The 14,312-nt window shown below is 38.5% G+C and overlaps 1 protein-coding gene across 1 annotated transcript in view; it reads left to right on the top strand.

Moving 5' to 3' along the window:
- Nucleotides 1-14,312, top strand: part of enpep (glutamyl aminopeptidase) — a 38,153-nt gene that overhangs the window by 13,012 nt on the left and 10,829 nt on the right. The window contains exons 6-12 of the mRNA XM_088354375.1: nucleotides 2,291-2,404; nucleotides 2,484-2,618; nucleotides 4,814-4,879; nucleotides 4,963-5,028; nucleotides 5,118-5,278; nucleotides 8,066-8,148; nucleotides 13,274-13,410. Of these exons, the coding sequence (XP_088210501.1) occupies nucleotides 2,291-2,404; nucleotides 2,484-2,618; nucleotides 4,814-4,879; nucleotides 4,963-5,028; nucleotides 5,118-5,278; nucleotides 8,066-8,148; nucleotides 13,274-13,410 (762 nt within the window). The remainder of the gene's footprint in view (nucleotides 1-2,290; nucleotides 2,405-2,483; nucleotides 2,619-4,813; nucleotides 4,880-4,962; nucleotides 5,029-5,117; nucleotides 5,279-8,065; nucleotides 8,149-13,273; nucleotides 13,411-14,312) is intronic.

Genomic DNA, 14,312 nt, shown 5'->3' with positions numbered 1-14,312 from the left:
TTTGTTTTCTTTTATCCTTACTGTTAAACGTAAACTGGAGTGCCACGCCCAATTTCGTTGTCACAATATGTTGAACCCATTTTGTAAAAATGACAATAAAGGTATTATCTATTCTGTTCTATATTCTATTCTATTCATCACGCTAATTTGAATCAACTTGTAGTTTTGTTCTTTACTATATACTATCACTTGTCTTTTACACATTCTAAAAATATTTTTTTAGAAAATGTTTCAAGTGTTATTTTTCTATGCTGATCAATGCACATAAACAATACTCAGGGACAATCCAAAGAAGGACTTGCATAAGTGTGCAACAGGTGAGCATCACATGCCTCACAATTCCATCTTATGACCCATTGCACATGACAAACACAAAATTATAGTGATCTGAGCACATTCCTTTGTGTTATGACTGTGTAAAATGGTCATATAAAATATTATTTCTTTTACGAAACTGCCCAATCAGCACTGGTTTACAACTAGCGCAAGCGGAAAGAATGCTTTCTTATCTGGAGTTGAGCAACAAAATAACCGTAAATGGTTGAGGTAAAGTTTGGTCTCAACATTGGTAAGGACCATATAACAGCATGACTAGTACTACACTTTTTGCTAAGGGACAGCACAATAAAACCAAACAGATGCTGTTGAACAGGTTTCAGGGTTACTTTTTCACAAATATCGATTTAATTAGTTGCTTGGCTAATTGCAATGCAATATCTCTATTGACTTTGTTAGATTATTATAATGTGTCACTGTATATGTAATCATAACTGCATGGGTTTTCATTTTTTAATCATTACATTATTATTTTGATAATCGCATCATTCATTAAGTGGTCATAAATACACTTATGTTCATCCACACATTTGAATAAAGTGTATGATGTTTAAATGTATCCTTTTATAGCAGAACTTTCCAAGCAATGGTGTTCTGATTAGTCAGCCCTTATCTCATCATACAACCTTCAAAATACATCTAGTTTTTATAAAGGTCTTTTGTGAATAAGTGAGTTTCTTTCTTTCTTTCTTTCTGTTTCTATTTTTCTTTTTTTCTTTCTTTCTTTTTTCCTTCCTTCCTTTTTCTTTCCTTTTCATGTGACATAGCTAAACTTTACGTGTATTGTTGAAGCATAATGGCAAAATTCATGTGAGTTTATAGCAGCCAACTGACACAAACAGATCCTAGATCATAGATATGGACAGGTTAAATTAGCAATGAGTATGTGCTAGCAGCAAGATGACAACTTTATTTTGGTCATCAAAGTCATTTTAATCAGCGCTGGATTTCTTCATTTAAAGGTACTGAAAAAATTTAAAACTTGGCCTTAAAACTCATTAAAAAGTGATTTTTGCCATTAAAAAGGTACAAACCTTGTTAGATCTTTAAAGTTTTTTTCTTGCTGTCATCCTTCGTAGAAATGTCCCTAAATCATGCAAATACGTAAAAGGCTCTAGTCTATACTGTAAGTGCTCGGTAATAATTAAGTTCAATACAGAAGACAAAAAACAGCAAGTAATTTATATAAAGCAGAAAAGTAAACAAATTTATAATTAATTACCCGTAAGGGAGTTAACTTATATTTCATGTGGTTTTCAGGGATCCTCTGCAAAATTACTATTTACTAGATAATCTGGTGCAAATTGTTTTATTATCAATGATGATATATCAGTAAAAAACTAAAATAAAACTGAGTGAGCCAAGCCAAAAGAGCTAGCTCTCTAAATAGAGCTGTCCTCTTGGGTGCGACCAGAAAGGGGCCATGACACTTCACAGGTCAACACCAAAATGACAAGCCACCAGAGCAGGCGTGTCTTCGTCATTTTCACGCACTTTTAAAACATTTTTTCTTCATTCATTGCGTAGTCTATAGAGTCAGACTAACAAGAAAGATGGTAATGGAAACAATTTTGAGCACTTCACCCAAAATTCAATTTTCCTGACCTTGAAAACACAAGCAATTTCATGAATTTCAAACACCCATACCATTCCTGAACATATGGTTGAAGCCAAAGGCTATATTCAATGGGCTTTTTTGTGTTTAGCTTGTTAAAAACAATTGGTGAGTACATTTGATGCCTGTGAATATTTCAATATTTTGCAGTTTTCAAGTGTGATTTGTTGTGTTGGTTCACCGATTCTGAAATGTGGCAATATGACGAAAAGTCCTTACGGAGTCAATACTTTTGCTAGGAACTGTAACAAATTAACACATTTCTAAATATTTGCTGTGCATTCTCAAGGATACTGCTTGATCAAAAACTACATTTTAAAAATCTTTTATTATTTGCAGTGGTTTGGGAATATCGTGACTATGGATTGGTGGGACGATCTTTGGCTCAATGAAGGCTTTGCCAGCTTCTTTGAGTACATCGGCGTGACGGAAGCAGAACCCAGTTGGGGCATGGTAAATAATTTTCCTGGGAATATTAAACAAGTTTAAATTCCTCAATGGACAGACTGTTGTCTTTTTCTTTCGTAATCAGCGTGACATAATGATCATCAGTGATGTGCTACCGGTTATGGTCGATGACGCCCTCCTCTCATCACACCCGATTATCGTGGATGTCTCGTCACCTGCAGAAATTACCTCGGTGTTTGATTCCATTTCCTACAGCAAGGTTTGACCATGGCAGACATATTCCCTTGCATCAAATGCTCCCTCTAAGCTGTGCGTGTGTGCAATAGCGCATATCAGACCTTCTCAGCACACAAGAAAAGCTAATCTGCTCATACAGATCGGGGCTTGAAATTGCGTCATTAATTTAATAGCAAATTCGCCCAGGATAACAGTGCATGCGGCAAAAACAACGCAGGTTCTTTCTGCGGTGTTTTACGTGCAATATTTTAAAGTCAATGTCAGCACGAGATTGAGTATATGAAAGGAGTGCACGTGAGCATTAAAATATAGAGAGATATGTATGGTTTATTGCCCTCACATTTAGACTACGTAGCTTCGTGACCTTTGTCACAAAAGGTGGACCCAATCGCCTAACATTTCTCACAAGTTTATTGAGCTATGGGGGAAGGGCATTGCCCGCGATCCAGTGCTCGCTGGACGCGTGACGCAAGCCACTCACCCAATCGGATCATGATCCGAATACGGAAGTGGATCTTCCGGAGTCGGAGATGGCGGTGTCAAGAACGGAAAAAAACAGGTCAATGACAATGAAGGTATCTGCACTGACAAGAGAGTAAAAAAACGTGGTCGGAATCAAAAACGGGTCATAAGTCGGAACAGGAGAGCAGACGCGGTCAGGAACAAAAACAGGTCGTAGCCGGAGACAAACGGGGAGATCAGAAACGGACAGGTGAAAAAACGGGACATGCGAGAGTTGGGGTCAAAATGCTTGCCTTGTAACAACAAAAGTTCGCAGGCGGACTGACAACCGGAGAGTGACAGTACTGGGCTTAAAAAAGGACAGGTAACCAATCAGGTAGCTTGCAGCGGCTGGCGCCAAATGAGCAGGCACAAGTGATCCGAATCAGTAATCATGACAACCTTTCTTACCAAAGTGACAACATCAATGTTAAAGTGCAGTTTTGTTTTGTTTTTTGTGTTTTTTTTAGGGAAGCCGATCTATCGGCTCTGCTCACTAAAAATAGCGGGCTCTTTTGGCACGCAAATGGCTCTTTTGCTGCTTTCATTCATATATTGCAAACTATTATTTAACATTATCCACAAAATGACTTAAAAGGGGAACATATGAAGCAAAAAAGGTGAAAAAAGAGAACAAAATAAAAGAAAAAAATTTAAAAAGAAAAAAAAAAGAAAAAAGGAAGACAAATCAGGAAAAAAAGATGCAAAAAGGAAAAGCTGTAATGTCCCGCGCGGTTGTCATGGCGCCCAGCTGGCCCTGCCCCTTGACACCGGCTGAGACGCATTGGACTGATTGCTTTTGGAGTACTTAAACGCTCCTTTTGGGACTGCCCGTGGCCAGACCATTGTTTAACCCTCGTTGAAACCCTGTTCATGCCTGTTTGATCTGAATAATGCCTAGTTTGTAATTTTGCCTGCCTTTGAAGCTGTTTTATTTTTGGTCCGTTTGTGTGTTGGACAACTTATATTTCTCAATTAAAGTGAAAGATCGGCTACGGAAATGAGTTCCGACTTACTGCTTCCTGTCCCGTTTCGTGACAAAAGCAAGATAAAAGAAAAAAGCTCGGGGAAAAAGCAAAAAAAGTATCAAATAAAAGGAAAGTAGAGAACAAAAGAAGAAAAAGACAAGAAAAAAAGGCAAAAATCTATGGAAAAAGCTAACAAAAAAAGAAAAAACTGAAGAAAGAAAGGTAAAAAAAATGAAGGAGACGAAAAAAAGCAGTAAAAAGGTAAAAGTTTTGGGCGTCTCTCTGCACTCTCTTGTTTACATTCAAATCATTTGTTAATTCTTTTAATGTAACAGTCAATCTTTTTGCCAATATTGTACTGCTAAAAATACAGTTCGGTATTGTGCAACCAACTAAATAAAGCCACAAATAGTTAGTACTATGCAACAAAAGATACTGTTTTAAAAACGGAAATCTTATGAAATAGTTGTTGTAAAAGCAACTGACGTGTAGGGCCATGGAGCCTCTCCAATATAACAATAGCCATTTGATTAAAATTTGAAAAACTAACTAGTGTTGCTTGAAAGCCAGCAGAATGTAACTTGATTTGATCTTGGTTGTGAATGATTTGGTTGCCACACACAGGATTGGTGTTGTTCATACTTAGTATGATTGCTCAGACGCATAGAAGCTCAGAGAGAACATTGCTTGCATCTCTACAAATTATTTTAAAACATGAGATTTTAGTAGAGAAAATATTTTTGTCCAGGGAGCATCAATACTCAGGATGCTTGAGGACTGGATGGGTAAAGACGCGTTCAGAGATGGCTGCAGGGTATGTAGCCTATTGTCTGAGATTTACAAAAAATGATTTCAGTGCAACTAACGTCTGTCCCATGTTTGGTCTATTTTTTGCAGAAATATTTAAAAGACTACTACTTCCAGAATGCTAAAACCAGCAACTTCTGGGCATCTTTGGCAGATGTATGTTTAGTTGGATACCTGCTGCTTGATTGAGATGACACGCTTTCTATACTTTGACCTTTAAACAGTACATATTTTCTTCTGGATAGGTTAGTGGGTTGCCGGTTGAGCAAGTAATGGACACATGGACCAAGCAGATGGGTTACCCAGTGGTTGACCTGACCGTCACAGGATCAAACGCCAGATTGAAACAACGCCGGTTCCTTCTGGATCCTAATGCTGATGTCAACCAACCTCCTTCACCCTTGGGGTAACAATAGATTTCATTTCTACAGCTGTTCAATCAAACCATGATATGTCAGGACCAGGACAGGCAGCTGAACCCACTCGCGTAACGTTACTCACAGTTTATTGGGGAGAAGAGAAAGAAGCGCACACTCAATCCGGAGATCGTTGGTCGCTGGGAGTAGATTGCTCAGAACGCGGAAGTGGTCAAAATCAAACAGATCGTGGCGAGAGCAAAACAGAAAAAAACGGATATTCACAGGGCTTAGCAAAACAAGAGCAAAAACACAGGAAAAATTGAGATTCTCAGGGCTTGACGTGTCAAAACAGAGTTTCGCAGATGCTCCGACCCAGGGCGACTCGCAGAACAGCGTTTAATTAGTGACAGGGAGCAATCTGTCAACGGATTTCGGCTGGTGTTCATGGGCGGGGCCAATTGGGCGTCCTGGCAATCGTGACAGAAGCTGGCGCCACCCGGCGGGGCTAATTGGGCACCACAGCAACCGTGACATGATACACTTTATTTCAAAAGCTTGCAGCACGGATTATTAGAAAATTACTGAAGAACGATGAGATACTATGAAACATGGGAAAAGGTTTGAAAGTCAAGGAAAAACGTTGGAAAACTCCAAATTAGGTTTTATAAAGACACCACATATGTGATTTCATGTGGCCTACGAGAGTTGAAATGTCTTAGCGTCCAAAAAGAAAGTCTGAAAGAGTGCTTTGACCAAAAACTAAATTTTCCACAATTCCTGTCCACTATCATACCCGCGAATTGACTGCTCTGCGTCAATAAATGGCAATAAATGGAATTGAGAAATACACTTTCCCTAAAATATCTAAAAGGATATTTTTCTGTTTAATTTGTATTTTATTTTAGAGCCACGGTTAATCAAATTTCGGCTTGTGTCTTATAAGCATGGAACCACGTGTCGCCCCGCTTGATCCATAGCCATTTGGAAGCCTTCTCTGCTGCGTTGCTGATTTACCTGATGGCTCGCCTGTTGTGTATTTCCTTAACTTCCAGCATCTTGAGTGCCCTGATGAGTGACTGACCGGCAAATCTTCTGCACCTCTACGGGATTGTACTGGGTCTTAAAATACCATACCTTGGCATTCGCCTGCCAGATCCTTATACTTGGCTCTCTTCCTTTCAAAACCCTCCTACATCCTGTCTTCCTAGGGTTCAATCAATTCCAGTAGGAACACTTGCCTTGTTATCTCTGACACAAGAATGATGTCGGGCCTTATCGTGGTCACCGCAATGTTCTCTGGGAACTTGAGCTGTTTCCATAGGCTGACTTTCAACTTACAAGGAGGACACCTACTTCAGCCCGGTGCTATCGACCTCTGACAAAGGCGTTCGACTGCCTTGCTGGATGTTTGTGTTTACTGGTGGAAATCTCTGTCCTGATGGCCTCCACAATTACTCGCAGCAACAGGTCATGACGCCAGAGGTAGCGTCCCTCTCCCAGTGCTCATGGGCAGTAGCTCAGGATGTGCTTTCAGCGATCTGACGCTTTGGCAGAGTGGGCACAGTGGATTTTAAGACAGGCCTGAGCGGCGGAGGTTAGATAGGCTTGGTAGAATGATGTAGACCAATTGGATGTGATGTGGCTCAGATCGCCATAGCTCTGTCCACAAAATCTTCTAGCCAGTCGCTTCTTCCCCGGGTCCATGCCTCCTTCTGCTGCATCTCACTTCCTCCACTCCATGCGCTTTCTGGATAAGCAGGCGCCCTTCTTTTCCCTGTCAGGAAAGTCTTCGGGTAGTCCCAATTCCTGCTCATCCACGTGATCCTGCTCCCACCAAATCACTGTTCCGCAGGCAGGACTCAGCCTGGTCGAGTGCCTATTGAGCGCACCACTTCCTACTGGGCCTCACCAGTATACCAGTCGAGGAGACAATTAAGGTTTCATAGAGTACAAACGATTGTTTACTAGGTTTAACAGTAGAATATTCCAGTTTTTGTGCAAAGATTGATCAGTCAAAAAAAATATAGCTTAACACAATCGCAAAACATCGGATGCAACGGGAAAGGAACCCAGGACGCAGCAGTGAGACCACCATATCCCAAACACTAGTCCACTAGTGATACAGGTGACATACAAAAACCGATTCGATTTTATCTCATTATCACAGTAATTTTAGTTACGAATCAGAGACGATTCTATTATACATATAGATAAACGCAAAAAAAGCACGACAGGGGAAACAAGTCTTTAGTGTCTCTGGTGATGTATCGGACTTCGAAGGACATTTAATGAATACACTGTAAATGTTATGTTAGTATTGTGTTCATAGTTTACGTTGTCAGTAATTCGTTTCAATGATGGCCCCACATATTCAATGTTTGATACCTACAATGCTTAATTTGAACTGAGAAAAAGTGAAACTAAATTTTATACCGATTTTTAAATTAAAAATTCGAGCTGCACCTCATATACGAGTGTGATTTCTTTTCATTTAATGTCAAATGTCCAAAAACCTCTTCTCTGATCGTATATGCAATGTTCTTGATAATAAATGAGATCCTGGCAACGGTACTTGAGGGCCGAATGTCCCACTGTATGAATATGTTGCAAATCAAGCATATTCTTGAGAATATACATCAAAGATTTAGAAATGTCTTGAAATGTGTTATTTTCTTATCCTAAACCAGAGGTGGGCAACTGGGTCCTTCACGTGCACAACACGCGGCCCTCAAAGACCAGGTTACCCACCTCTGTTCTAAAGGATGACTAAAAACCTTAAAAAAAAAACATTTACTAGTGGGTAAAAATAACACTTAGCGTATATTCCCCCACAGTTACAAGTGGACTATACCAGTCAAGTGGCACTCTGTGATGAGCAATAGGAACATGTCGGACATGTTCGACAAGAGTACCACAGGTAAGATGCTCTGCTTAATTGGCTTAACAAGGTATTGGAAGGCCCGTTAAGTTGGATGGGAAAATGCATAAATGAATTGATTATTTAATGCATTCGTGCATTTATTCATTTATTCAATGATTCGTCCATTCAATTTCTCATTCGTTCATTTATTCAAGTGTTTATTCCTTCATTCAATTATTCATTCATTCATACAATTACTCATTCATTTGCTTATTCAATTATTCTTTCATTCAATTACTCATGTAATTATTCATTCAATTATTTATCTATTCATTCATTAATTCATTTATTATTTCATTCATTCATTCATTCTTTCATTCAAACAATATTTAATCAACAAATACATACATAAATAAATTAAAATTAATTAATCCATTCATTCAATTATTCAAATATTAATTAATTCAATTATTTATTCATTCAACTATGCATCATTCAATTTAAGTTTCAAATATACATTCATTCATTCATTCGTCTATTCATTCATTCAACACAAATTCATTCATTCAAATATTAGTTAATAAATAAAGAAATAAATAAATAAATACATTATTTCATTCATTCAAATATTCATTTATTCAAATATTCATTAGTCCATTCATTCAACTATTCAAATATTAATTCATTCAATTATTCATTCATTCAATTATTTATACAAGCATTCATTCAAAGATTAAAATATTCATTCATTCATTCATTCAATAACGTATTCCTTTATTCATCCATTCATTCATTTAATTACAAATTCATGCATTAATTACTTTTTCAAATATTGATTTATTCATTCAATTATTCATTCATTCAATCAATTATTCATTCATTCAACAATTCAAATATTCATTCAATCAACAATTCAAATATTCATTCATTCATTCAAGGATTCAAATATTAATTAATTATTTCATTCAAAGATACAAATATTCATTCATTCTTTTAATTACTCATTCATTCATTTATTCAATTATGCATTCATCCATCTATCCATTCATTCATTCATTCATTTCCCCGCCACTTATCCTGACGATGAGTTGCAAGGGTGCTGCAACCTACACCCTGGACTGGTTGCCAGCCAATCACAGGGCACAATTAGACAGACTCACTTACGAATTACCGTAATTTCTCACCTGCAACAGATTTATGCTACACTTGAAGTTTAACCAAAATAAACAGTCATAAACACGCACAAATCGTACGAAAACACGCACAAGAACGTAAGTAACGCACCTCTTTTGACCGTCAGTGACGCTAATGGAGGAAAAAAATATTTAGTTCGATTGGCCCGTTACTGAAATGAGAACACCGCTTCGTAACAGCGCTTTATTAAAAGACATTATTCCCAACACTAGTAAGAACATACTACATGCATATCAAACCGAATGAGATAGTTAGCAAAAAGTAGCTCTCACCTTGATAAAGGTCGTTAATCCTCTGCTACAGAAGGATCCACAAGCCACAAGTCCTTCACGACTTGTATCTCTGACTTCTGAGAGATGATTCAAATTTCGTTTTAAGGAGGATGTACAATTAAAATTGAACATACAGTGGCTTACGAAACTTTTGGCCCCCTTGAATTTTGTGACCTTTTGCCACATTTCAGACTTCAAACCTCAAGATATAAAACTGTAATTTATTGTGAAGCATCAACAAAAAGTGGGAGACAATCATGAAGTGGAACACACTTTATTGGATATTTTAAACTTTTTTAACAAATAAAACACGAAAAAGTGGTTGTGCAAAATTATTCAGCCCCTTTACTTTCAGTCCAGCAAACTCTGTCCAGAAGTTCAGTGAGGATCTCTGAATGATTCAATGTTGATCCAAATGACTAACGATGACAAACGGAATCCACCTGTGTGTAGTCAAGTCTCTGTATAAAAGGACCTGCACTGTGATAGTCTCAGAGGTCTGTTTAAAGCAGAGCATCATGAAGAACGAGGAACACACCAGGCAAGTCCGAGATACTGTTGTGGAGAAGTTTAAAGTTGGATTTGGATACAAAAAGATTTCCCAACCTTAACACACCCAAGGAGCACTATGCAAGCAATAATATCAAAATGGAAGGAGTATCAGACCACTGCAAATCTACCAAGATCGGGCCGTCCCCCTAAACCAATGCCAGCCAATGTACATGCTACATGTGCAAAACAATCGGACTTCACAAAAATCTTGGGGGAGGATTATCAAATGATAGCATAGGATACATAGGTAACACAGAAACATCACTCCCAGCAAGGATCCCAAAATACAATAAGAACAAAATAAGTAGTGATAGAGATAAAATGTGATTATGGCAAGGCACAGACTAGCCATGTGAGGAAAGCAACCTGAGGGAGGATTATCCACACTGATAGGGATGGCAGCCGATGGCCTCTGGATTTTCAGCCTTTAAACCACACCCTACCAGTGTGGTACCCTCAAATGAGGAAACACTGAAATATAAAAATGGAAATAAAAAATAAAAAAAACTGCAGAACAAACCATAAAAGTATAAAATAAAAGTAAAGTATTAGACAGTAAAAGATTAGAATTTAAACAGATCGAAAATCAAAACAAAAACGATAATTTAAAAGCCATATTATAAATGAGGGTCTTGAGCCTCCTTTTAAAAATATCAAGGGTCCCTGCAGACCTCATGAGGGCTAAAGTGGCTAAATACTGCTTCACCGTAGGTTTTGGTTCTCATCCTGGGAACACTATTATAAATTAAAACAAAAAAAAAACATAAATAAAAGGGAGATTAAAGGGTGTATCATAGAATTCTGGGATCACATAATGGTGATTTAAATTAAAGTCAAATCCTCCCGTTAAAGTGAGAATACTTTGATTAAAGGCTGATACCTTTGAAGTTTAGTAGACACTCAAAATAAGGAGAAAAGACAGAAATGGATTTATCACCCTTCTTAAGGACATTTGGGGACAGCATTGAGGTTGGCTCATTTTTCTTTCCACCTTCGTTTCTATCATCACATTTTCTAAATGATCCTGTTTTCTGGGGTTTGTTTTATTGCTTTATGATTCAGACAGTTTTATTGTTGATTTTAACCATTTGTTTGTTACTTTATTGTGCATTTCTGTGATCAAATACAATGATTATTTTGAGTACTGTTTGTTTCCTGCTTCCTGCGTTTGGGTCCATTGTATAATGGCGGCGCCCTCTGTTGGCTGCGGCTGCATCGACTCGCTACAACGGGTCAGGTGTATCGACATTTCGTTCTGTGTACATTGTTACAAAGAATGACAATACAAAGGAAATTATTATTATTATTATTATTATTATTATTGAAAATCACAGTAAGTGAAGCCCTTAGATAAAAAGTTCAACCTGTTCTAAAGGCCTTCCCTTAAGCCCTTTGTTTTTATTACATTTCCTAGGTAACAAAAGCAGATTCTCTCTTAAAGTGTGCCATTATCAAAGAACAGCAACATGATTGACGATTATGATAATGGTGTAATAATCAAAACAAGGAACTGGCATCCTGCGCAAGATCTTTTGCAGGTGTCCAATATTAAAAACAGAATAAAAATTTTAAAGTCAGAATTATGTCCTTGTAACTAATTCAGAATTCTGCCACTAAAGTAGGAATCCTCGGTTAAAATCGAGACTTTCTTTTTTTGACTGAGGTAATTTATTTTCTTCATATATTAATATCCTAATTGTGACTTGAAATTTGTAAATCAGAATTATGGGATTAAAATCAGAATTGTTGGGGTAAAGTCAAATAACAGTCAGTTGTCTGGCCCTAATCATTCGCCGTAATCATCTCATCTCATCTCATTTGCTGCAACGCTTATCCTCAGTAGGGTCGCGGGGGTGCTGGAGCCCGTCCCAGCAATCATCGGGCAGTGGGCAGGGGACACCCTGAACTGGTTGCCAGCCAATCGCAGGGCACAGAGGGACAGTCAACTCGCTCGCTCATTCACACCTAGGGACAATTTGGACTGGCCAATCCACCTGAAATGCATGTCTTTGGAATGTGGGAGGAAACCGGAGTGCCCGGAGGAAACCCACACAAGCACGGGGAGAACATACAAACTCCGCACAGGAAGTCCGGTAGCTGGATTTGAACCCACACAGGAGGTTCCCAAGACCTTAGAACTGTGCCGCACACGCGCTAACCACTGCGCCGCCGTGCTGCCCGTAATCATCTCTCCATTTATAATTAAGAGCTCTGATTGTTTGTTTTTCCAATTCAGATTCAGATTCAGATTCAGATATACTTTATTGTCATTCGTGTACACGTGTATACAGAACGAAATGTCGATACATCTGACCCGCACAGTTTCCTTGAGCGTCAGCCGGGATAGATAAGTGTAACCATGTCTTCCTCAGAATTATAAGCAAGCAGTTCGTCATCTCACGGTTCGATGTTAGTTCCAGTTGTAAATGGTCCAGTTTATTGTCCAGAGAGCTAACGTTGGAGAGGAAAATGGGTATGGGGATGGGAGAGGTGTTTTGAAGGGTTTAGCCTTTAGCCTAGCGGTTAGCCCGGCCCGACAACCTCGCTTACTCCTCCGGTCACACCGCTCTCTTGCCACTCTGCTTCGCTGCTTTGTAGGCCGCTGGGTCTTGTTGACATAGCAGTCCGAGGCTAAGTAAACACTCCCGAGTGGTCGTAGCACCGAGCGCTTGATTTCTGGATGATCGCATATCCAGCAAAAAAACTGCGATCGTATATTAATCTGCGGTTTGAGTTGATTTTGTTCGCCGTCAAAACTGAGTCGAGGTCGAATTGAGGTTTACTTTAAAAAACAACAAGAACTGGTCACTTGTAAATATGAAAAACATCATTTTGGGCCTCTCTACTGAAGAAGAGTTGCATGGCACAGCAACCCGTCCCTTGTTGAGCTGTGGGCTTAATGTTCAGTGTCAGGTTGGGAAGAGCAAAGTGGAATGACTGATGAATGTGAATGTGTTCTTGACTCCAGCCACCCTCCATTAAGGGGATATGCCTTTGGTATATAGATAGATAGATGTACTAAACCACACATGAAAAATGTGATTCTCGTGATATATTGGAACATTTAACACATCTGAAATTTTGGGTTAACGTTTAAACTTTATCCCACTGAACTAAAATGACCATCTATAATCAAATGATTGTTTCACTAATTTGCCTTTCAGAGCACATTCTAAAAGACTACTCGCCTGCATCGGACGGCCTCCTGAAGATCAACAATAATCATATAGGATTCTACCGAGTCAACCATGAGGATGAAATGTGGAACACGATTAGTCAGCAGCTACAAAACAATCACTTGGTAAACTTCGTGATTAACATATTTACTCAACAGACCGGTGTTATAGGTACTCACTACTACCAAAAAATAACCAAACTACTCTGTAGTCAAAGTGACTAGTTCCCTTGGAAAGTAACTCGTTCCGTTACTTTAACAAAAAGTTGTTGTGTGTCAAGGAATTCGAAATTTTCCAACAGTCGAACAGAGAAGAACAGACAGGTAGTCGTGTTGTAGAACCTTGTAATACAGTACTTATTACACCTCACCAGCAATTGATTTATCCTCCTCCTTGAAGTGCAACCAAAGAAAACACTAAAAATATGTTAAAATAACAATCAGCAGTAAAAAATATAAAGTGAGTTTAAAAAAAAATCTAACTCTCACACCCTGAGACAACTGGTCAAGTAGACACAACCTACTGCACATCAAGTATTTTGTTCACAACAAAAGTCAATTGTAAAACAATAAAATAGAATACATCACAGTCTCAAGTCAGACAACTAGTCAAGTAGACATACTACTGTACTTCAAAAAAAATTTTCACAACAAACGTAAACAGTTCAACAGTAAAATACACAATACAGTGTGTTTAACACTGCAGTGTAAAGCTAACAACCTGAGACATTCTGTACATTTTCCATCAAGTATCCAGCCATCCAGAGTACCCTACCCCTTCTCAAACCAGTGATTGTATCTGAGGAGCAGAAGATTCTTAAACCTTGAGCCAGATAGCTTGTTCCTCAACACAAATGTTACTTGGACCAAGAGTTAACAACAAACGAGCTTTGGCATAGCTCAGCTTTTGCGTTGCGCAGCTTTTGAGTAGAGCAGCTTGATAGTCAAAATTTGCAAAGTAGAAACCTTTTTATTTTTACCGAACTTTCGTAAGTGTAACCACACCATATTTGCGTGGAATTGTGTCA

The sequence above is a fragment of the Urocampus carinirostris genome, chromosome 15 (assembly GCF_059441175.1).
Source record: "Urocampus carinirostris isolate Australia breed hairy pipefish chromosome 15, RoL_Ucar_1.0, whole genome shotgun sequence".
Taxonomy (NCBI): Eukaryota; Metazoa; Chordata; class Actinopteri; order Syngnathiformes; family Syngnathidae; genus Urocampus; species Urocampus carinirostris.
The sequence above is the reverse complement of the archived record's forward strand: the minus strand, read 5'-3'. Positions and strand labels throughout refer to the sequence as shown.